Raw genomic sequence first — 25,918 nt, 5'->3', positions numbered from 1 at the left:
AGCCGTCTGCATCTCTCAGTTGTCTACAGTAGATCTTGGCAGTCGGTTCAGCCCACGACGCGATATAGTTACCACGCTTGGCGATGTCGGCAACCATCGTCCGATAAACCTAGGGCGGCAGCAACAGCAGCGCCACCCGTTCCTCCTTGATGCCGCCCTCTCAATCTCCCTTTCTCGTAGATCCTCTACGCCCTTGATCTCGTCGCCGCGCCGCTAGGGTTCTTGCGGAGGAGGTTGGAAGGGAGGGTTTACATGGCGGAGCCGGCGGAGATCCCAGCCTGGCTGAAGAACCTGCCCATGGCCCCGGAGTACCACCCCACGGAGACGGAGTTCGCTGACCCGATCGCCTTCATCTCCCGCATCGAGCGTACGGCCTCCGCCTTCGGCATCTGCAAAGTCATTCCCCCGCTGCCCCGGCCATCCAAGAAGTTCGTTCTCGCAAACCTCAACCGCACCCTCTCCACCCATCCCGACCGTCCACGACCGCCTTCCTCATCCCCCTCCCCCTCCCCCTCCCCCTTTTCTCAGTCCGCCGTTTTCACTACCCGGTGCCAGGAGCTCGGGGCAAAGCGTGGCCGCCCGCTCCCAGTGCAGAAGCAGGTCTGGCAGAGCGGCGAATTCTATACTCTGGACCATTTTGAGGCCAAGTCCAAGGCATTTGCCCGCACCCAGCTCACTGGTTTCAAGGAAGTCGACCCTCTGTTGATTGAGACCCTCTTTTGGAAAGCTGCTGCAGAAAAGCCCGTCTCTGTAGAGTATGCCAACGATGTACCAGGTTCCGGGTTTGGTGTGCCTGAGGAACCAGTCTATCTCCACTGTGGAAGAAAGCAGAAAAAAGGGTTCGATAAGAGGAGCATCCAGGAGCCAAAACGCATGTGCCCACAAGCATCTGGGGAACAAGAGGGCATGAATGACTCTGGATGGAAGCTATCCAATAGCCCATGGAATCTCCAAGTTATTGCTAGGTCACCTGGCTCTCTCACTAGGTTTATGCCTGACGAAGTGCCAGGAGTCACCTCACCTATGGTGTATATTGGGATGTTGTTCAGTTGGTTCGCATGGCATGTTGAGGATCATGAGCTGCATAGCTTGAACTTTCTCCACATGGGTTCCCCAAAAACTTGGTATGCTATTCCTGGGGATCATGCTGCCATGCTAGAGGAGATTATTCGTATCCAGGGCTATGGAGGAAGCATGGATAGGCTTGGTAGGCTAGCACATTAACTTTCCACATGATTGTGCATTTTGACAAGTGGATAAGATCAATTTTTACTTGTTTCTTTTGTTTCAGCTTCTCTAATTATGTTGGGTGAGAAAACAACATTGCTGTCCCCTGAAATTCTGGTGCTATCGGGAATACCATGCTGCCGGTAAAAACTCTGATCCTTGATAATTGAACATCTGCTTATGACTAATCTTAGTTTCACTGGGTTTCTTGTAAATTTCTTTCTGTTTAAAATTCTATTATAAACTAAAAGTATCAATTGTTACTGTTTAGGTTAGTGCAACGTCCTGGTGAATTCGTTGTAACATTTCCAAGGGCTTATCATATAGGCTTTAGCCATGGTAAGTTTTTTTTAAAATATAATTTTGAGAAGTATTAGTTCTTGTTAAATATTGTAAACTATTACATACTATCTCTAATAATGACTAAGATATAATGTTTCTGATTTTTGCCCTTAAATTAAGATTTTTTTTTTAACTTTCAAATTATGCCTCCTTTAACTTATCGAGAAGATACAAATTGCACTTACATATTGTGAGATCTTACCATATTTTGTGGAATATGTATTGGTATCAATATTGGGTCAAAACCCAAAATGTCAACAATATTTGATTGATATAATAGGTAGGCTTAGCCGACTTCACCTAGTGGGATAAATCTTGGTTGTTGTTGTTATATATAATAGGTAGGCTCAAAATTGGAAAAACAATTGAAAATATATTTTTTTTAAATGATGAAATGGTGAATAAGGTTGTTAGATGAAAAGAAATACTATAGTTGAAAAAGTATCCAAAAACTATATTATATGATACTGGTTAGATTTTTGCATCATCTTCGTGCTCCACTTAAATGTGAAGATCCTTTTAGACAATTGTAAGCAAGACTCTTAACTCTTGAAACATGTGTTACCCTTGTTTTAAACTTGAATAGTTTTGAAGGTGGTTTAGAGCCTATTTGCTAATTAAATGGGTTACAAATCCTCTTCTCGCTTACCGGTGCTTGCCAGTTGGTTTCATGGATACCTTTGTTCATCGAACCAATTGCTGAAACTCCAAGCTTCTTATCAAATGAATACCCAAGTACTCCTCCATATCCAATGCCACTTGAAAAGTTTGTTCTTGGTTGTGAAGTGGCTGCTTTAATAATTCTCTTCGAATTTCTGACTTTATCCTTATACGTTACAAGAGTTTGTTGTGAATCTTTAACTCATTGAACTTCTCCATATATCCAGCTACAGCGACAAATATATTTCTCTCGTAGCTTAGCCTTCATCTCTTGCCATGAGTTGATTGGTGGTTGTCTTATACTTCTTATGTCTGCTTTAATTAACGTCCACAATATCTTTGTTAAACCCATGAGCTTTATTTGAGTAAACCTTACTTTTTGATCATCTATGATGTACCAATTAAAATATTATACTATTGATGCAAGCCAATCAACAAATAAATTGAGATCCACTTTTCCTTAGAAATATGGCTCCAATAGCATTTTGATAATTGTTCTTTGTCTCAAGGAATCCTCTTGTCCACTTTGTTGTTGTTGAAATCTTAGAAGCCTCTTGAATTGACTTGTTTGCTCGAGATATTTCTCCTTACTCCCTTGGGCTTGATCACTTTTAGATTGAGAAGGCAGGGTTTTCCAACATCGTTGTATGCCATTAAGTTGTTCATATGAATATCTCATCTTGTTGACTATCAGTCAACTTTCCTCTAAAACACCTGGATTTTATAGACATATTATCTTAGGCTTTAATACAAAATATGATTCAACATAAGAAGAGAGATTGAATCTTAGCCATCACACTATAGGGGGATGGGATTGCCTCACACAATTTAGAAAAATTATTAAAAAGACTCAGCTTTTATATTAGATTCTAGTTTTGTAATACAACTGATCCTGTCCGAGCGCTGAGTCGATGAAAACTGGGGACGTGGCACTCTCTGCTGTCTTCGGGTGATCTCCGCAATGACGTGGACCTTCGGTGGACTTGCAACAAAGCCGGGCCGGGAAGGGTTCCCAGCGACGACCCTCCGACGCTCAAGTCAGGCAACGGCGAGACGAAGCAGAGGCAAAATAATGAGACTGTGGCTACAGTAGATGAGAAAAGCATACCTCCGCCGAAGTCTGGAGGTCCTTATATAGGACCCTTGAGAGGCGCGTGCACGCTTCTCGAGGCGTGCCTCAGAATGGTTGTGTCAGAAAAGCGTGCCTGACGCCATACCGCAACCGTCCGAGCATATCTTTGCCAGTGGAAACTTCCACCGTACGATCCTCAGTACGGCCCGGCCGCCGACCATGCTGTTTGTCGGCGGCATGTGTCTCGAGAATGATATCACTAGATGCCCTTTTTGTCCTCTTCTAAGTCTTTTCTCTTACTGGGCCGGACGGGATGGTCGCTCGGCCTCCAGGGCGCTCGGGTGTGTATGCGCATCGGACCGGGCGAGAAGGCCGCTCGATCACATACTCGGACGAGAGTACGAGCTGGTTGATCTGCAGTTCGGCCGAGCGGATCGGTCGCTCGGCACAACAGTTCCTCTATAAGGGAAACTCGTGAGCGTTGGAGGATCGAGCTATCTTCGCGTCGGCCCGGGATTTACTCCGGTCGGCCAGCCAGGTGACTTCCCCCGATCAGTCGGGACTTTGACTCTCCCGTATCGTTGACCCCTTCCTATGTGGGCCCCCGATCCTTACCACCGGATCACGTGCCTTCCCTTCAAGTCTAGTCGAAGGAGGCTGCAAGTCCGACTGACTGGACCATTGGCCTGGTGACACGCCTGCCGTTCTGCTACTGATGTTAGTGTCTATCCGATCAGGAACTGCGCAAGTGGGCGATGCCGCTCGGCCTGACACCTGCTGGCACTTGGAAAGTTTTGTTTGCCAGTGGTTGTCCCGCCGCCCCGACATTGGTCAATGCTGATGTCCCTAGAATCTCTTCGGAATTCGTGCAAATCCTCGCCATTAAGACTGAGCACGCGACCACGCCTGCGTAATGACGCTCATTAAATGCGACCCGTGAGCGGGCGCCACGTGGTCACGCAGCCGTCACCGCTCGCTCGAGCTGTTAGGGCTGATGTGACCTTTGGCCTTTTGAATTCGACGGTCAGATCTGCTCCTCGGATCCCGCCATCTCTTCTTCCTCCGCTGCTTCGCGTTATCGCGTGCGTGCATCCGAAGGCTTCTGTTCCATCCTGTTCAGTGCTCCGGTGAACTCGTCCTCAATCTTCCAGCCACTCGCCTTCTTCTCCGACCATCTTTCTGTAAGGACTCTTTGCCCACCCTTTCTTCTTTCTTTTCGTGCTTTTCTTCGCATTCTAGCGGTACTGTGCTCCGCTGGCATTGTTCTGCACTTCTTCCTTATCAACCTTTCCGTTTTTCTTCGGCCTTCGCTCTTCATACTGTTCCGCGCAATGACCAGCACCTCTCAACCCTCTGAGCTCGCCCCCGACCCATGGTACACGACCATGGAGTCGCGGTTCGACGCGCGGGACGCGGAGGGTCTGGTCAATGCCTTTGACCTTCCTTCTTCTCTCGAAATCGTTTTGGCCTCACCTTCCAACCGGCCACACAAACCGCAGCTCCGCGATCAGTTTGTGGCCGGGCTGCGCTTTCCTCTCCACCCCTTTATAGTTGAAGTCTGTAATTTCTTTGGCATTCTGCTCAGCCAGCTTGTACCTAATTCCTTCCGCCTTTTGTGTGGAGTTGTTGTGTTATTCAAAATCCACAACATTCCCCTCCGTTCGGAGGTTTTTTACTACTTCTATTACCCCAAGCAATCCGAGCTGGGCACATATCTGTTCCAGTCTCGGATCAGCTTAGTCTTTTTTGATAAGATGCCCTCCTCCAACAAACATTGGAAGGAGTACTTGTTTTTCCTTCGTCTCCCCGGGCGGCTTCCTTTTATAACCAAGTGGCGGGTCGGACCGCCAACTTCTCTCGAGCTGAAGAGGTATAAGACCCGACCGGACTACCTCCAAGCCGCAAATATGCTGGCCGGCCTCAAGCTCGATATCAACAAGCTTTTACCAGAAGGGGTGATGTACATGTTCGACCTGAGTCCGAGCTGAACCAAGCTTCCGAGCAGCTTTGGTAAGAAGTTCACTTGTGCATTTACCTTGAGTCTAACTGATTTTCTTCTTTTTCTTTCGCAGCGAACATCGTAATGGAGTCCGTGCTGTTCGGGATCCTGAAGAAGAAGGCTGAAGCGGCCAAAGAAATGGAGCGACTGGACATTTCTCTTCTCACGAGGGTGAGAGCGAGGCGGGCGCTGGGGAGTCGGCCGCTCAGACCTCTCCCGCGGAGTTAACGGGCGGAGCAACTTCTAGCAAGGAGCCTGTCGCTCGGGAGGAGGACTCTGAGCCGGAGGATGATCTCCCCCTTAATCGGAAGAGGCGCAGGACGGAGATGCCTCTGCGTTCGGCCACCTCCGCAGTACAAGCGTTCGAGCGGACGAGGGATCTTTCTCCCAGAGACAAGGCTCCATCAGTTGAGGCCCTTTCCTTCGACCGGACACCCTCTCAGTTGGACGTGCCGACAGACCCCTCGAGGCGATGCCAGTCAGCTCCTTGCCTCTAGTGCCTCCAAGGATTCGCCGCTCGGGCATACTTTCAGCACCGTCCGACCAGCCGTCTGGTCCTTCGGTGTCAGCTCATACGACGCCAAGCGGACGTCGCGTCATAAAGGTTGTTCTGCGCCTTCCAACAGAGGATTATATGGCCGAATCCGCTCGGTCGACGACTCCCGAACACGTCATCACGATTCGTGGGCCGCTCGCCAAGGTATGGGAAGACACGCACGCTCGCGCTGTCGCGATGTCTCCCGGTCAGTTGGGCGACAGCTACCTGCAGCATGCCACCGGGGTGAGTCTCTTGCAACTTATTCGCATGACTTTTCCGCTCGGTGCTTAACAACTTTGGCCTTTATCAGAACTGGGTGGAAAGCGTGGCCATCTCCGGCCGCTTGGCGATGTTAGAAGAAGAGCTGAAGAAGCTCAAAATTTCTGGCGGACCATCCTCCTCCCAGGCACCATCATACGTCGAGCTGCAACAGGAGCTGGCGAAGACTAAAGGGCTGCTTGAGGCCGAGCGGAAGAAATCTGCTGATCAGGCGTTCATGTTAGGCCAGCTCGAAAAGCAGGTCAAAACCTATGACCACAAGATAGATTTGGCGACCACTTGGAAGAATCGCGCTATCGCCGATCTAGACGCGAAGAATGTTGAGGCTCGGGCCTTGGCACAGCGGGTGCAGGAATTAGCTGAGCTGCTGGACGGCGAGAAAAAGGGTCGTTCGGCGGAGGTGGTGGCTGTCAAGGACGAGCTGAAGGCCCTCCAGGAGGCCCTCGATGCTTCCCGTGCTGCTTTCAAGGAGTACCAGGAGGCCGAGCCGAGCCGTTTCGCCGTGCTGAGGTAAAAGTACATCCGCTCGGACGATTTTGTTGAAAAGGTTTGCCACCGGCTCGTTCACACCTTTGAATTGGCTATCACCGCCACTGCAGATTATTTGAAGGCTAAGGGCCACCTTCCGGAGTCCTTGACTATTCCCGTCCGGGAACACGCGGCGCTCCTCAGCGGCATGCCCAAGGATATTTTTAACTTTCTTGAATGAAGTGTTTCTTTGTAATCCTATCGGTCGGTCCGAAGACCCCTTTTTGTTTAATGAAAATTTGCTCGTGTTTTGCTGGCTCACTTTCTCTGGTCAACATAAATAATCGTGCATCCCGAACGGGCTACGTTTCAGTAGGTCGATTCCCTCCTTATCCTGGCCTTTAATAATTGCCGCTCGTCTCTCATTGGGCGTTAAGCTTCAATGTTGCCATTGGGCGATCTTCGGGTCGGGGGTTTGTAGTCGCCGGTCCGACTTTAGAGTTTAACGTCGTCGCTCGACGGTCTTCCGAGCGGGGTATTTATTGTCGCCGCTTCGACCCTAGAGTTACCGTAGCCGCTCGACGGTCTTCCGAGCGGGGTATTTATGGTCGTCGCTTCGATCCTAGAGTTTAACGTCGCCACTCGACGGTCTTCCGAGCGGGGTATTTATGGTCGCCGCTCGATGGTTTGATGGAGCTCGGTCGTTCGGTGGATGAATCGCGACAGTGCTGTTATCCGATCGGTAAGACACTGAACTTCCTTGAGATTTCTGGGTGGCGGCATATCCTGCAATGCCTTCACCTTGCTAGGGTTCGCCTCGATGCCACGCTCGGTGACGATGTATCCCAGGAAGTGTCTGCTTTTGGCTCCGAATAGACACTTTTGGGGGTTCAGCTTGACTCCGTACATTCTCAGCGTCCGGAAGGTTTCTTCTATATCTGCACACAGGTCGGTCGTTCGAAGTGATTTAATAAGTATGTCATCTACGTATACTTCCAAGTTCCGCCCGATTTGCTTTCGGAACACCTTATTCATGAGCCGCTGGTACGTAGCTCCAGCATTCTTCAATCTGAATGACATCACGTTGTAGCAGTAGGTACCGTCCGCCGTAATGAAGATGACTTTCTCTTGGTCTTCCCGGGCTAGCGACACTTGGTGGTAGCCCTGATAAGCATCCAGCATGCATATCAGTTCGCACCCAGCGGTTGAGTCCACCATTTGATCAATCCGGGGCAGCGGGTAAAAATCCTTCGGACACGCCTTGTTCAGATCACGGAAGTCGATGCAGACTCTCCATTTGTTGCCAGGTTTGGAGACTAGCACTACATTTGCGAGCCAGCTCGGGAATTGCACCTCCCGTATATGGCCGGCCTCCAGAAGCTTCTCGACTTCAGCTCGGATGATGACATTCTGTTCGGCACTAAAATCCCTCTTCCTTTGCTTCACAGGCCGAGTGTCCGGCCGGACATGAAGCTCGTGTTGCGCCACGCTCGGCGAGATTCCCGGCAGCTCATGAGTTGACCAAGCGAAGACGTCGCGGTTTTGTTGGAGACATCTGGTTAGCTCCTCCTTCTGGCTTGCCTCCAGGTCGGAGGCTATGAACGTCGTGGCCTCCGGTCGCTCCGGGTGGATCTGTACCTCCTCCTTTTCTTCATAAACTAAAGTAGAGGGTCTTTCGGTTATAGCGTTTACCTCGATGCGTGGTGTTTTCCGAGCGACCTTTGCTTCGGCTCGGACCATCTCCACATAACATCGCCGGGCTGCCATTTGATCTCTTCGGACTTCTCCCACCCGATCTTCCCCAGGGAATTTGATTTTTTGGCAAAATGTTGAGACGACCGCTCGGAACTCGTTGAGAGCCGGTCACCCCAAGATCACATTGTATGCGGAGAGGGCGTCGATCATGATGAAGTTAGTTGTTCGCGTTCTCCTGAGCAGCTCCTCTCCTAGCGAGATAGCCAATCTGGTCTGCCCGATCGGCAAAACCTCATTGCCAGTGAAATCGTATAACGGGGTCGTCATTGGCAGTAGCTCAGCTCGGTCAATTTGAAGTTGGTCGAATGCCTTCTTGAAAATATTATTGACCGAGCTGCCTGTATCAATAAATATGCGGTGGATAGTGTAGCTAGCTATTACCGCTCGGATGATGAGGGCATCATCGTGAGGGACTTCGACCCCCTCGAGGTCTCTAGGCCCAAAGCTTATCTCGGGCCCACTCGCCCGTTCTTGATTGCAGCCGACCGCGTGGATCCTGAGCTGCCGAGCATGTGACTTCCTAGCCTAGTTCGAGTCACCGCCTGTAGGTCCGCCAGCAATGATGTTGATCTCGCCCCGAGCTGCGTTGTTTCTATTCTCCTGCTCCCGAGCGGAAAGCCTTGTCCGTTCCTGCGATGCTCTGGGATTGACCCTTGGCTGACGATGATGATGCCGCTCAGGTGGCTCTCTGGCACCGCGCCAACCGGGGCTGTGGTGTCGGTGTCGTTGGTCCGGGGAAGGTGATCGGCGGTGATAACTTCGTGGCTTAGGGTGAGCGATCGGGGGAGGCTCCGACAATCGCGCGTGTTGTGGGTTGCTGACTGATTGAGCGAACAAAACATGAGAGTCCATACCTTCCCTTTTTGGCTTGGGCCGATCGGCTGCCACGTGTTGGACGGCGTGCGGCCTTCGCTCGGCAGTGGCCGGTGGCTCGGGTGGCGCTTCTTTTCTTCTGGCCGCCTGGGCTTCCTCTACGTTGATTTACTCACTAGCCTTGTTCAGCATGTGGTCGTAGTTACGGGGCGACTTTCGTATGAGCGAGCGGAAGGAGTCGCCGTACGCGAGCCCTTGTGTGAACGCATTCAGCATAGTCTCCGGGGTGACTGTCGGAATATCCATGGCCACCTGGTTGAAGCGCTGGATGTAAGCTCGGAGCGTCTCCCTCGAGCCTTGTCTTATGGCGAACAGGTTGACGTTGGTCTTCTGGTAGCGCGCTCGCGAAATGGTGAAGGAAAGCCGTGCGGAACTCTCTGAAGCTCGTGATTAATCCGTCCGGCAGCCTCCGGAACCACCGTTGTGTCGATCCAGAAAGGGTGGTGATGAACACCCGGCACTTCACACCATATATATATTGATATAAAGTGATTGTGTTGTCGAACTTACCCAGATGGTCATCCGGGTCGGTGGTCCCGTTGTACTCTCCGATTGCTGGGGGCATGTAATGCCTTGGCAGTGGGTCTCGTAAGATGGCTTCAGAGAATCGACGGTTGATCTGCTCGGAGGATGACTCCGTTCGGGGTGCCTTGCCCTTCCTTGCGTCACGAACGGGTGCCTCGTCGGATGAAGACCCTCGGTCGAGATTGGCTTGCGTGACTTCTGATGGCGTTTGAAACAAGGCCCGATGGAAAGGTATCGGGGCGGGTGGCGCTTCCACTTGAGTACCGGTCGGACCTTTGTTCTGCCCCCACACTGAGAGTTGCTCCGGTCGGTCCTCTCGCGCCGCCCAGCCGCTCGATACTGATGTTGCCTGTTGTGCTAGCCGCTCGGCTAGCGCCTTTTGCTGCTGCTGCTCCACGGGCCCGTCGTGTCTCCTTGAGCCCCTGCTTGAGCGAGAGCAACTTCACAGTCATTTTATGATAGCGGCTGATCCTGACCGAGCGCTGAGTCGATGAAAACTGGGGACGTGGCGCTCTCTGCTGCCTTCGGGTGATCTCCGCAATGAGGTGGACCTGCAACAAAGCCAGGCCGGGAAAGGGTTCCCGGCGACGACCCTCCGACGCTCAAGTCAGGCAACGACGAGACGAAGCAGAGGCAAAATAACGAGACTGTGACTACCGTAGATGAGAAAAGCATACCTCCGCCGAAGTCGGGAGGTCCTTATATAGGACCCCGGAGAGGCGTGTGCACGCTTCTCAAGGTGTGCACGCTCCTCAAAGCATACCTCAGAATGGTTGTGTCAGAAAAGCGTGCGCCTGACGTCATACCGTAACTGTCCGAGCATATCTCTGTCATGACAGTGGAAACTTCCACCGTACGATCCTTGGTACGGTCCGACCGCTGACCATGTTGTTTGTCGATGGCAGGTGTCTCGAGAATGATATCACTAGCTGCCCTTTTTGTCCTCTTCTAAGTCTTTTGTCTCTTACTGGGCCGGACGGGATGACCGCTCGGCCTCCAGGGCGCTCGGGTGTGTATGCGCATCGGACCGGGCGAGAAGGCCGCTCGGTTACATACTCGGACGGGAGTACGAGCTGGTTGATTTGCAGTTCGGCCGAGCGGATCGGCCGCTCGGCACAACGGTTCCTCTATAAGGGAAACTCGTGAGCGTCGGAAGCTCGACTCGAGGTCGAGCTATCTTCGTGCCGGCCCGGGATTTACTCCGGTCGGTCAGCCAGGTGACTTCCCCTGATCAGCCGGGATTTTGACTCTCCCATGTCGTTGACCCCTTCCTATGTGGACCCCCGATCCTTACCACCGGATCAACAACAATACATATTTTTACTACTTGAACTCTTTAACATCGAAAACATAAAGAACTCAGCGACACTCTTAATTGGCCCTCCAATTCCTAAACATTGGAAATTAAAAAACATTAAAATTGATAGGAATAGTTGGACTTTATAGCGGCCTCTTTACTTCCAAGCACTTTGACTTTTAAACCTTAGAATTATTGAGCGTTACAACATTTCCTAAATAGATGATGCATAAGCATTTTTGTTACTTAGGTATATGGCCCCATACTATGTGCACATTATGTTTGGCGCAATTGAAGATTGTTTCTATGTCTTTTAAAACTATGTCTAGTTTACCTCATTATCTTAATACCTCTTTCCTTAATATATATTATTTAGAACATGCTTCACTACCTCAATTATACCTAAGTTGCACTATTTTTTTCATCTCATCCTTTTACTCATGATTTTCTTCACTTTCTTAGTTATTTGCCTCATCATCCTTGCCCTCATGATTGCATCTGCATCTATCAGCTATGCCACTCTTCCATAGCCAATTCATATTTGACCTTAAGAAAGGTTATTATTGAGCCTTCACTTGTTGCACGTGCCCAATGTTTAAAAGTGGTCCAAATCAGTGTTTGAAGTGTCGTCATGGCCAAAATTTATATTTTTGCTTGCCAACAGGTACATGAAACACTCACCAAAGCAAGAGAGACAAAGTAGAGGGAAAAAATAAGGAAGAAAATCCCAAAGAGAGGAGAGGAAGAAGTTACTAGGGAGAGAGAGGGCGTGAGACGCGATCGTAGCAAGTGCAGTCGTTGAGTGTTGTGGGGCCTTTAGGCAATAGGTGGTTGTGGACGGTAGACGATGGGTGACTATGGGTGGCCAACTAGTCGTAAGTGGTGGATGATTATCGAGGTCACGCGTGATTATGTGTGAGATGCATGCATGCTAAGGGAGTGAAAGAGAAGGGGAGCAGTGGGTGGCCAGATGACGATTGCAAACATCGAGCAACCACAAGTGTGGGTGGGATGCGTGTAGGCTATGAGCGAAAAGAGAAGGGGGAAGGGAGAAAGAAAAATAAAATATTACCTAATTATTTAAATAACTAAATAATTTCTAACAAAAAATACAACTAACCTAATTATCACTAATTTATCCAAGATATAACTTTGGTTTAGTTTTAATAAACCAAATTGAATTCAAATCGAGTTCAATTTAAACCAATGTTTTAAATCGCATAGCGTTGGTTCATAGTATTTTTGTCTTGTCATCGCATAACATAAATAGCGAAGCACATAGCGCAAGCTTTCGTGCCCTTAATTTTTAAATTTTAAAAAACAAAAATACTTATACAAGTAAAATAAAAATAACATTACCTAAAATTAATCATAATAATTCATTACATGTCAAAATATTCAAGAACAACAATTTAAAAAGTCTTATAATTAAAATAACATAACCTAAAAATAATCAGCATCATCCAACTCTATATCACTATCATCATCAATAGTGTCTATGGTCGGAAAATTTCCACTATCAAAAGTTGTTGGAATTACTCCACCAGAATTTTCAGCATCAAGATGATTATCTTCCACAAGACTCAACCTTGCTTGTTTGTCTTTGTTTCCACCTATTATATAAGAGATACGACATTTAAGAATCAATTATAAGTGAAGTAGATATAAGTACATAATTTGCATATGCTTGAATTTTCAACAACTCTTTTTTTTTTTAATTCGTAGGAGGAACTTCAACTATATCCTCAACATCTTCGACTCGCTTATCTGAGTTGAAAAAACTTTCAAAGATAGCCAGCGACACACTCACAATAGGATCACTTTTAAATAATTCATCACGGGTCCTTCTTTCTCAGTTATCCATTCATCATTTGAATCAATTTAATCAACTACAATGGGATCATCTTGTCTCTCCTCCTAATGCTTCTCTTCCTAAGCTTGAAGTTATATTTTACAAACACCGACGCATTCAACTTCGTATGTTCAAGCCTATTTCTCTTTTTTGTATGAATCTAATATTATAAAGAAGAAAACATATATAAAAAATTAAGCAATGATATAAAAATTATAAAACAATTAAAATTCAAGTAGAGTTATAAACTTAGAATATTCACTGATTCAAAAGTGCTCCAATTTCTTTTACATCCCGAAGCACTATAAGTGAGACCAAGCACTCGAATTGTAAACGTAGTAAGCTCGGGTGTCTTACTTCCAAGACGTTCCCACCACGAGACTAATAACATAAAGAAAATTACAAGAATATATATATATATATATATATATATATATATATATATATATATACAAGAACGGTTACAAGAAGTAAATTTTATCACGTAACATTTTTGTTCGTTTTGCTATTGGAGCTCTAATTCTCCTTCAACTTTGTTATACAAGTCCAATTGGATACCCACTTTAAGATGATCATCATCTTATCCATGCAAGCATACAATCCACTCTAACTTCATCACAATCAGAAAATCTTTCTTCATAATATAATTGCGGGTTTAAATAGTACCCGACCACATGTAGAGGATGATGAAGTTGTGGAGTCCATCGTGAATCAATTTTTTTTCCAAATGAGCTTATATTTTCAACTCCCCTACAATTAAATTTTATTATCTCTTTTGCCTTATCCATAAGTTCATAAATATATCCCAAGCCCAATCTCTCCTTCGAATCAACTTCCCTTAACACAAAATGCAACATGCAGCTAACTACACTCTTAACACAAAATGCAACATGCGGCCAAAAGTTGAGATCATTAACAACAATTCTTTTCATGACCTTCCCTGAGTTGTTTGAGATAGTGGTGAACTAACCCAATCTTTGGAAGCAAACATTTGTTCAAGTGGTTTTTTAACTTTATACATACTCTAAAGAGTGAGAAATGAAGTAGCAAAGTAAGTAACAACAGGACGGAGAATTTCTTTACCGTTTGTATACTTTCTCATCAAAGAAAGTAGTCCCATGACCATAAAGGAACTTCATAACCATCTTAGCATGCTTAATTGTGTCAGAAAAAATCTTCAACTTTGCAATATTCTCTGACATTAGATTAATGCAATGTGCCGCACAAGGTGTCCACCAAATTCCGTGTCTAGTCTCCATAATTTTTTCCCCCGCCTTAATGCAATTTGAAGCATTATCCGTCACAATTTGAATCACATTTTCCTCTCCCACCTCATCAACAACATCATCAAGATATTTAAAGATCAATTCTCCATTTTTAATAGAAGCTGATGCATCACTAGATTTTAAAAAGAAAGTGCCGGTAGGACTATTCACTAAAAAAATTGATCAAACTTCTATTCTTCTTATCCGTCCAACCATCGGACATAATAGTGCATCCATATTATTTCCATGCCTTTTTATACTCATATATTAGGTTGATGCCATCAACCTCAGCCTTAAGTATCCAAGTTCTTAACTCATGCATTGAAGGAGACTTGAACCCTCTTCCATGTTCTGCAATACCCTCAATCATAGGCAACCAATAAGGATCATTCACAACATTAAACGGAAGTGCTGTAGAGTAAATAAAACGGCCAACTCTACGCTTCACATCATCAAGCAAATCTTTTTTGTATGCTAAATTTAGGGTTATTTGTCTAGGTTCCGAATTAACAAATCCATGAAGAGTACCTTTACCTTTTGTAAAATACAATGGTATGCAATGATGTATCAAGTCTATCCTTCATTTTTGACTCAATAATCACTATGATAGGTTGATAGTTTGATTCCACGTTGTTCAGGGCTACCTTGATATCTTTAGTTTAAAGAAGCTCCCCATATAGAAAACCCATGAATGTCTTTCTATCGAAAATCTCTTACCAAAAGAGCAAATATTTTCAAATAAAGTGTGACACCATTCCAAAAACTTATGTGATGTGCCCAATAGAGTAAGCCAATTTCCCTTTATTTTTGACCATTTACATTTCTCCCACATATCATTTGTAAACATGACTCTTAAATTAGATTTTTTTTCAATCAAGCTTTGCAATGTGAGGAAATTTGATGCAAACCTGGTAACACTATATCTCTCTTCTTCATGAAACTTTTCATCAATTATAAAGTCTTATGTGAGCATAAATAAAAATGGTAAAAGACTTGGCTTGCTCAATAACCTTTTTATATTGTGGAAGCTTGCCAATATTTTTAAGCATGAGATTAATCGTGTGAGTTGCATATGAGCTCCAAAAGATCCCTGGTCGTTTTTTTCTCATCAATTTAGCTGCAATTATATTGTTAGTGGCATTGTCTGTTACAATTTGAACAATATTCTAAGCTTCTATTTGTTCAACACACTTGTCAACATACTCAAAAATTCATCTGAAGACTCCTTAGACTCTAAAAATTTAGTACCCAACTTGCAATTAACGTACAAATTTTTTCTTTCAACTTCGACTTTCTACAGTGGCTCCCTAAGTTGATATTGAGTTGGAGGCTTGAATCCTGGTCCAAATTGACCCACTACCTCCATTAGTTGCTGGAAGCTATCATTATCAACAACATTGAATGAGATTCTATTTTCACAAACTCATCTCCCAACATATTATTGAACTTGTTGAGTTCTCTCTTTGAAAAGAGCCTCATTTATTTTATTTTTTTTTTGCGAAGCACGTTACTCCCATCGGAACCTATCTATCCATGGGGCCAAGTGGAAGAGGTTTTTTAATTCCATTTATCCCTTCAATTTCAGGGCCTTCTTCATCTAGAAAAATAGTCACCTCTGCTCTACAAATTTGTTCTTCCATTATTTTGTTCTTCTTTCTGTTCCTCCCTTCTAAATAGTCCGTTTGCACTTATTTTAATCTTCTTGAGATGTTTTTTCGACAACTAGATACATTTCCAGGTATATTTGCTATGTACTTCTTGATCCTATACACTCCCCCTCATCGTTTTTTCACACAACTTGCATTTAATTTTGTTGAGGTTCTTAGGATCAATCAACATCCCAAATTTCCATCCAATGTCATTTGACTTTCTCCTAAGAATTTCGTATTTGGGTTGAATGATGGATGTCGTCAAAGATTGATTGTTTGTCATTGTAATTGTAATAACCTGAAAAGTGATTTAAGAATAAATTTAGGATATACATCAGTAAAAAAAAACATTAATATAAATTAGTAAAAAAAAATATTATCAGAATATAAATATGATTTATATGAATTAAAAAAATTTATTAGATTTTTTAAACATTTTAAATATACAATTATGAATATAAATATGATTTATATGAATTAATAAGATTTATTCGATTTTTTAATTTTAAATATAAAATATCAGAATATAAATTAATTAATAATATTTATTAGAATTTTAAAATTTTAAATATAATATTATTAGAATATAAATAACTTAATATTTATAATTTTTTTTAAATTTTAAATTTATTTTTTATATAATTTATTGGGATAATTTAATTAGGGGGTATAAAAGCCTATTCAAATTACCCTATTTAAGTGAGAAATTGTTGAATTAAATAAATAATAAAAAAAATAAAAAAAAAAAACATCGTGAGGCTATGCTTAACGCGACACGACACAATTGTGCTGAACTCCGATGGCGGCGGGCGCATTACCGGACGCGTCTAGGGCCACTGGATGAGTTGTCGGAAGCTCCGGCGAAGCGTCCAATGCCGTCGGAAGATTCCGGCGACTCGTCCAGCGACCCCAGACACGTCCCGCGACGCCGGAAGTGTTGCAGGAGGCAAAAATTTTTTTTGCATAAAATAAATTTAAAAACTTATTGATCGTCGAGCTCTTCCGGAGGAGGCGAGAGACAGTCGGGATAGTCTAAACGACGTGAGATCGAATAGGATTTAGGGCTTTAAATGGAAAAAATAAATAAATAAAATTCAATGTTTTTGCGATGCCAAGTGATGCCCAGCGCCGCCTAGGTGGCTGGGCCACCTAGGCTTGCCTCCTAGCACCTTTCCGATGTGGGTGTTGGCCGCTAGCGCCTAGGCGGTGCCTAGGTAGCTGCCTAGGGCGCATTTTAGAACTCAGTGAAAGAGTAAATGTCAAACTTGAATCTTGGCCGGATACTTTAAGGTTTTAAGTTTAGTAGAAAGAACTAGAATTTAAGTTTAATAGTATTAAACGTAAACAGACAATTGTTAAAGTAGGAGATGACGAATGATTAGAATTTTAAGTATCTAGGAATGCTTTAGAAAAAGGATGTAGGGTACAAGTAAGGTGGTTGAAATAGAGGAGGACATAGATGTTCTTTTATGATTGTAAGGTCTCTCTAAAGTTTAATAGCAAGTTATACGATCTACTTTGTTATATAGAGTTGAATGATAACCTATGAATTGAGCACATGAGAAGAATATAAGAGTCTTAGACATGAGTATGTTAAGGTAGATGTATGGATATATGAAGATGGACAGGATAAGAAATTATTAGAGGGAATTGAGGCTACATCCATAAATGGAAAACTCTGAGAAATGCATTTAAGGTGGTATGGATGACCATTATAAATACCCATGATGTGAAACCATGACAAATTTGTACATTAATAACAGTATAAAATCTCTGTAGCTGTATCTATGTCAGGATTAATTTTCCATGATTAATAATGTCAGTTCTTGCATTTTTCTTCTTTCTCATATAGGAAATAAGATGTTAAAGATATACGCTATAGGTATTTGCTTGTTAAATCGTACATACCCATAAGGAATGGATGTTACACCATATAGAAAGAGTCCATATAGAACAAAATTTTCTTACCTAAAGTTCCACTTGCTGAGATGCTTTCCAAATGGAATAGAATTACATAGATTCCACTCAAATTTAAAATAAAATTCAATCTCATTTATTGCCTCATGATGTCAATGTTTTTCTTAATTTAGAAAAGGTGCATCAGTTCTTCTTACATTGGGCTTGATGTTTTAGTGCATCTGATGCTACTGCTACAGGTATTTGCTTGTTAGGAATCCTACACACCCATGAGGAGTGAATGTTACACCCTATAGAAAGAGTCCATATGTAACAAAATTTTCTTATATGTTGCACTTGCTAATCTGCTCTCATAACGGAATAGAATTATATAGATTGCATTCAAATTTAAAAAAAAAAATCAATCTCATTTATCGCCTCATGATGTCAATATTTTGCATAATTTAGAAAAGTTGCATCAGCTCTTCTTAACATTGGGCTTGATGTTTTAGTGCATCTGATGCTATAGGCATTTGCTCGTTAGGAATCCTACACACTCATTAGGAATGAATGTTACACCTATAGAAAGGGTCCATATAGAACAAAATTTTCTTACTTAAAGTTCCACTTGCTTTCCTAACTGAATAGAATTACATAGATTAGCACTCAAATTTAAAAATAAATTCAATCTCATTTATTGCCTCATGATGTCAATATATATTTTTTAATTTATAAAAGTTGCATCAGCCCTTCTTACGTTGGGTTTGATGTTTTTAGTGCATCTGATGTCTTACACTATCTGATGAACTAATATAGTATTATTTCTTAGATATTTTGCAAATCAAATATAGTTTTAAATTCATTTGTCCTATTATTGAGACAATATATTGTTTAATTAAAAGCTTTTACATTTTTGTGGTTATGTTTATCTTTTCTTGCTTCTATATTTACTGTCTTCCTCATTTAGTTCTGTTATCATTGTTGCACTAACAGGATTCAATTGTGGTGAGGCTGCCAATTTTGCAACTCCAAAATGGTTAACAGTGGCAAAAGAGGCTGCAGTGCGAAGGGCAGCAATGAATTTTCTTCCCATGCTCTCCCATCAACAATTGCTGTATTTGTTATCAATATCTTTTGTCTCTAGGTTAGTTCTTTATGTTTGTCGAGGTGCAATTTGGAGAGTTTGAATCGGACTAATTTTCTTCTTTCATATTTGCATTTCCTTGCATGTGACGGAAATGTGAATTTCCTGTGACAAACTAGTTTATGTTGGCTAGTTCTATAGTTCAAGGAAGTATTGTTTGATCTGGTATTTAGCAATATTTTAGATTGATGCCAATTGTTTTCGAATAAGTGGGTATCTGTTTCGATTTTTAAGCCCTATATGCGCATGTCACACATCTAATACTCTTCCCCATTGACCATGTAATTGTCTTTAGAAAATTAGATATCAGACAACATGATCCATCTTTCCGGTGGTAATTGTACTTGAGTCAGAGTAAAATTGTTTAAAATATTTTAGGGAAGTTGTTATGATTGACCATATGGCATTGTAGGCATAGCATTGGGCTGGGAAGAGTGTTTGTTACTTACTAAAGTACAGGACCTTTCGTCCTTTCCCATATATGATGTTTATTACCAAAATAGTCACTATCTGATGTCAGAGGCTTTCTACTGGCCAACCACTTGTTTTATTTCTACAAGTTTTTCAGCTAGTATTTGTTAGAAAACAGTAAGTGAGTGTGATTGGGATTGTGTAAACTTCATTTAGATTTTAGAACGAGGTGACTCATACCTAAGGCTTCATAAAAAATACCAGTAATCTAATACTTCAAACCTTTATTATTTCTAGTTACAGATTTTCTTTTATAAAGTTAAACTCTGTATAAGGGAAGGGGAGCCATGATGCAACAATAAAATTGTTGTCGTGTGACTTAGAGGTCACAACAACCTTTTGCAAAGCAGGGTAAAACTCTGTGTAATAGATCTTTCCCCGGGACCCCGCATTGGCACCACATTGATGGAAACTTCATGCACCAGGCTGCTCTTTAAAGTTAACTCTATATCAGAGTCCATGGTATTGATTAAGTTATTCATTCTGCTTAGAATGATTTTGAGAAAGATTTCATTGAACAAGGCAAATGTTTTTACTAACATATTATGAACACTACATCTATTCAAGTTTTTTTTAAAAGATATGTTTAAACTTATTCCCTAATAAAAAAAATATTCTATGGGTTTGTAAGCGTCAGCTTATATGGTGAATTAACACAAATAAGAAGTATTTCAAGATGATGCAACTTATATTATTGTCTTATATGTTGATTCCCAGAGATGTTTTGTGTTTCTCATCAGTTTTCTTTTGATTTTCTTTAAAGTTTTCATTTGGTGATTTTGACTAAAAATTTTACACAAAAGACACTGTTTTTAAGTTTCTATGACTATACTGCTCATATACTTGTGACATAAGGCCAACTGAAGCTGTGATATTTTCTTTCTTTATTTCCTCCATTATTGGTGTCCATACTTTTGAATGAGTGAGCACCAAATTTTAGTTTTTTCTCCAGTTTGAATCTGGTGGTTTTAATGCCAGTGTCCCTAGAGAACTATTACCTGGAGGGCGTAGTTCACGTCTGAGAGACCGTAGGAGAGAAGAGAAAGAAGTCTTGGTAAAGAAGGCATTTTTAGAAGATATGATGAGTGAAAGTAATCTATTATTTGCACTTCTCTCAAAAGCAGCAATCTCCAGTGTTATCTTGTGGGAACCAGAGTCACTGCCTTCTGCTTGCCCAAGTGCCCCACTACAATCTTCCCCGTTATCACCCAAAGCATGTAAGCCAACAACTGATGATGGTTGTGGAATTCAAAGAGACTCTGAATCAAGGGGTACACTTTCATTTGATCATGAAGGAGACACTTGCTGTACACAGTACACTCATGAATCAACTTCTAATTTTGCCAGAACTTCATCTCCTTGCATTATGTCTGCTGAGGCATCAGAGAATGCTTTCCAAGCTGATTGGATTAATTCTCAGGTCAAAGCAATGGATAACAAGGATTTTGATGAAATTGATCTACCATGTGGTCTTAATGTTGACTCTGGATCATTGGCATGTGTTGCCTGCGGAATTCTTGGCTACCCATTTATGGCAATCTTGCAGCCTTCTGAAATGGCATGCATGAAGCTTTTTCCATCAAATTTGGACGAATTCAACACAGTGCTTGACAAATCACTGAATGTGAATGTCCATTCTTCTGCGCCTTGCTCTGTTCAGAATTTAGATTCAGGTAAAATATTTTCCCATCTTCTTGATCTACATTTTCTATAGACAATTTATATTATTACATATGAGTCCGAACTTCCCAGCTTTCTTACAAAATTTTGTGTTGCTAAAAATGTATAGTAAGTATCATGTATGTGTTCCATTGCAGGATCCTCTTTTAGAACTTTAAGCATTGGCTAGAAAAATATCTATTTTGCAACATGTTACACTGATCATTTAGCAGCCAGATATGAGATGGAGGGTCTATTGTCAGTCAATTTCTCATTCACTTAATTTTTATTGGTTTAGAGGTCACAAAACATTATAAGATATAGGATAATGTTCAGCTCAAAAATGCGTGCCATAATTTATTGCCATGTTGCAACCTCTGTGATACATCAATGTTGAAATCTTGAAATGAATGACATGGAATATTTTGCATCTAGTTGCTGGAGTTGGCATTTGTATACTAGTAGAAATTGGATTTACAGTGGAGATGAATACATTGTATTAAGCAGAATGATGTTCGGTACAAATATGTTAGAGTTAATTGATATGTTGTGCAGCTAACAACTATAGATTCATGTTGTATTGTTGTGTGCGGTCAACTTCTGTAGATTCAGAAAGTTTCTAGCAGATAACATACAATTTCTCATGTAGAACGGTGCTAATTTTCATTTTGTTACTTAAAATTCAAGAGGAAAACTATGCTGGCATGACAAAATAAGAAATTTATATTCAAATGTCAACTCACATCCTGATAACACTGCAAGTGTCTCTTGTTGAGTACCCAAGTGATGCCAGAGATGCTTCACCATACTGCATGCTAGATTTGATTGGTTATGAAGTTGAGATGACTAGATATAGTCATCTATTGAAAAGCTACTCGACATGTCTTTGCTGTCTGTTAGTAATTTGGGCAATGAGGAAGATAAACGCCTTTTTCTTGCAGTGGAGAATCAAGTATGTGAATTGAGACAACAAGATAAAGGTTACACATCTGTTCAAGAACAGACTACTTATAGTCAAGGTATTTACAAAACAAACTTTGAAAATCTGAATGGACAACAATTTTGTGATGTAGAGTAGAAACCTGTGCAGCACATAACACTTATACATGTTCCTGGAAAATAATGCAGAGATTGATTATAAAACCTACGAGGCAGACCATTTTCCTGCTATTTCTTCCAACAAGACTGACAAGTTAGGTATGCCAATGAGGAGTCCTTCAGGTGTGGTTTCAAAATGGAATTTGTCCAGTAGTTTTCTAAGACCACGAATCTTCTGCTTACAACATGCTCTTGAGGCTGAGAACTTACTACAATGCAAGGGTGGTGCTCATTTGCTTGTTATATGCCATTCAGGTGTGCATCTATACACTTTGAATTTGTCTATGTTGCCTTATACATCTATTCCGAAGTTTTTATATGCCATGCAGTGATTTTAATTTTTGTGTTCACCTTTTCTCATTGGATACTGCTTTACCTATCATGCTATTTTCTCATAAGCTTGAGCTGTTGACATGCAAGTGAACACGTGTATAGACTTAGCGATAAAGTTGTTAAATGGATGATTATCTATTACACAACCTTTAATATATTTGTTTGGAAATTTTCATAACTTAGTTAGAAACTTTCTATGTATGTTGGTACGACTGATCTTAATATGTTGGAGGTGTTTCTGTTTTAAAATGATAGTTAGGAGAAGTTCTTTGCACACAATTTGATAGACTACATGGAAGATGTAATGGTTCTAAGTGTGATAAATGATTTTCCTACATGTACAACTGTAAATTTACATTGAGGATCAGGTCTAATCTTTATCTTTATATGTTGGTACTGGATGGGCACATCGAATACATTCAAGATAAACTCCTTTGGTTTATGTTATTGTTGATGGCATTGTGATTATTAATGAAAATTCAATTAGATTAAATTTGAAGAAAAAATTTAGAAAATGAAAGTTAAGTATAATTACAATTGTTATTATTGTTGAAGATATCATTAGAGGTAAACAGTGAATAAAGTCAAGAGGAACTTCGGAAGTGCTGTATGACCATGGTGTGTTAGTATCACTTAGGATAAAGGGAATTTTCTTAGGATTTTGATGTAATCCAATCTTACAGTTAGGAAATAACACATCATAAATTAATGTAGAAGATATCAAAATGTTAAAATAAATGTTTTGGGTTATTAAAAAGATAAATAAAAAAATAATACTATTTGAGAGTGGTTAGGTGTAGCTCTAATAAATGATACGAGGTGTTGAGGGATATTTTCTCTTTAACTAATGATTAGATGTAACAAAAATCCTTTAACCGATATGTACAACTAGTGATATAGCCTTGTAGCCTGCCCCAAATTATTGGGGCTACCATTGTTTGATAATGATGATGCTGATGACATACTAGTTGTGATTGGTATACCTGTTGATTTTATGATTTCATTATCAACCAATGCATCTGTCTATTTTTCTTTTTGTCATATGTTACAGCCTGCAATGATGCTTTTAAAAAAAAGATATTTCATTAATTTGGTTTTGTAGACTACCTTAAGATGAAAGCTCTAGCTTTATCGATTGCCGAAGATATCAATATCCGGTTGAACTGTGATGATGTCCCACTAGTTAATGGGACCCCATCAGATCTGGATTTAATCAACATGTCAATTGATGAGGAAGGGCATGATGAAGACGGAAATGATTGGACATCAAAATTGGGTCTAAATCTGAAATACTGTGTTAAGCTCAAAAAGCAGATGCCCTCAAATAAAGACCAGCTTACATTATCCTTGGGTGGAATCTTTTCAGATCCTTCTCCCATGTCAGTAGTTTCAAATCTCAAGTGGCTTTCTAAAAAATTTCGCACTCCCTACAAGGTAGTTGGTATTGTCCAGTCAAAATCACATGTTGCAAATGTTCTAAAGTATGAGCTGTCTGATAGAAATAACTCAAAAGATGTTCCTGTAAAAATAACTACGGTTCATCATGGCTCTACAGTTGGATCAATTGGTATTACTACCAAACACAAGTTTACCTGCAATACTACACCCACAGATTCTACAATTAGTGAATCTCGCATGGCCGATTCCAGTGGTGGTGATGATAGAAGAAATTCTGGTGCTGCTAGTGAAGTTAGTGGTCAAATGATTGGTGGTACAAGTGAAAACTTGCATAACATACCTATCTTGATTGCCGAATATCCTCAAAGGCATCTAGTTGATCAGGTGATTCTGGAAGTTAGGAAATATAGTGAGGTTGCTCCTCCTAGTTTCTGCCGCTTGTGTACTGATAATAGAAATGTTGAATGTTGTGAAGGCTCACCAGAGATTTACTCCAAGAGTTATAATGGTATGGGAGCACTTTGTGACCCTATAGTGTGTTCCTGCAATAATTATTTGGATAGTTTAGAAACAGGTCAAGCTGCCAAAGAAGCAGAATCAAAAGACAAGCTCGGTAGTTCTGTTATACCAAAAGCTCCAACTTGTGTGCTTAATTCAGATGGTGAAACTTATGATCTAAGAGAAATCAGTGTCACAGGCAAAGCTAATCAGGAAGTATTTGTTGAAAGGGAATCATCTAGTGGACAAACTGCAAGGTGCCTTGGTAGTTACACAAATTTGGGGAACTCAGAGCATAACTATAGATCTTTATTATCAGATCAGTTATTTCTTCCTGAAATACAGCTTAATAAAGGTGTTCAGGAAACTTCAAACAACAAACTAATTAAATATGCTGATAATTCAAATGGCTTCCTTCACGATAATAAAACTGATAATAATAAATTGCAGGAAAAGACTTTATCTATGACTCAACATGTTGATGTTTCAGATGTCGCAAATTGCACTGATCAGTTTGTTTTGACCAATATGGTTGGTTCTTCTGACATACTGAATGAAGGGTCAACGAAACAGGCAGATATGGATGCCATCTCAGTGGTTGAAAATTCTGTAATCCAGGAAGTAAATGAAGATGCAAGAGAGTGCTGTACTTCTGAAGGTGTCTCTTTACCACAAAGAGATATGCAACTAGACTACAGATATCCAGCAAGAGTTGATCTTATTCAGTATGTAAGGCGTGGAAAGAAAAGAAATTATGTCCAAGCAACACATGAAGATAGACAAGCTTGCTTTATCCGTGGCCCTTGTGAAGGTCTAAGGCCAAGGAGTCAGCTTAAAGTAGAAACTAAGGCTGACACATTGACGCCGGGAAAAAGCTCCACAATCAAGTTAAGCAGAAGACCCGGAAATTTTCTTGTCAAAAAAGATGAACGCAGGGCCTTGAAATGTGATATTGAAGGCTGTTATATGAGTTTTGGCACGAGACGAGAACTTTCTCTTCACAAACGGAACCGTTGTACGATTGAGGGATGTAAGAAAAGATTTAGCTCGCATAGATATGCAGCACATCATCAATGTGTTCACAAGGATGATCGACCACTTGTGTGCCCCTGGAAAGGGAAGGGCTGCAACATGACTTTCAAGTGGGCATGGGCTAGGACTGAACACATCCGTCTCCATACTGGAGAGCGCCCTTACAAGTGCAAATTCACCGATTGTGGCCAGACATTCAGGTTTGTATCTGATTTCAGCCGCCACCGAAGAAAAACTGGGCATTATGTTTCTCCATCTGCTGGATAGCCATTGATTTCATCAAACGCTCTCTAGATAGACTCTAGGAATTCACTTAATTTTGTCGTAGCTCTGTACAGGCTGATCCTGGTTGTATGAGATGCTGTTCCACGATGTTCTTTGCACGGGCAAAGGAACTAATTGTACCATTATTCTTCTATCCATCATTTCATTATACTCTTCTCTGTTGTCTTCTCTCATTTCTTTAAAGCTTATTGTACGCCGACTGACCATTGCTGTAAGTCTACTAGATACAAACAATCATATGTAAAACCATGCCTAACCTTTTATTTCTACTTTAAAAAGGTTCAGTCTGTTTTCAGTTTTTGA

General features: G+C 41.8%; 1 protein-coding gene across 1 annotated transcript; it reads left to right on the top strand.

Annotated features, from left to right (window-relative positions):
- On the top strand, positions 1–25,918 carry LOC122018688 (lysine-specific demethylase SE14-like). The gene is made up of 8 exons (XM_042576088.1): positions 1–1,207; positions 1,292–1,370; positions 1,499–1,566; positions 18,691–18,841; positions 20,291–20,985; positions 21,913–21,990; positions 22,100–22,324; positions 23,505–25,918. The coding sequence occupies exons 1-8, from the start codon at positions 253–255 to the stop codon at positions 25,595–25,597; spliced, it is 4,344 nt and encodes a 1,447-aa protein (XP_042432022.1). The 5' UTR covers positions 1–252; the 3' UTR covers positions 25,598–25,918.

This window comes from Zingiber officinale, chromosome 9A (assembly GCF_018446385.1).
Source record: "Zingiber officinale cultivar Zhangliang chromosome 9A, Zo_v1.1, whole genome shotgun sequence".
Classification (NCBI taxonomy): domain Eukaryota; kingdom Viridiplantae; phylum Streptophyta; class Magnoliopsida; order Zingiberales; family Zingiberaceae; genus Zingiber; species Zingiber officinale.
Note: the sequence above shows the minus strand (reverse complement) of the source record. Positions and strands in the feature narration are given on the sequence as shown.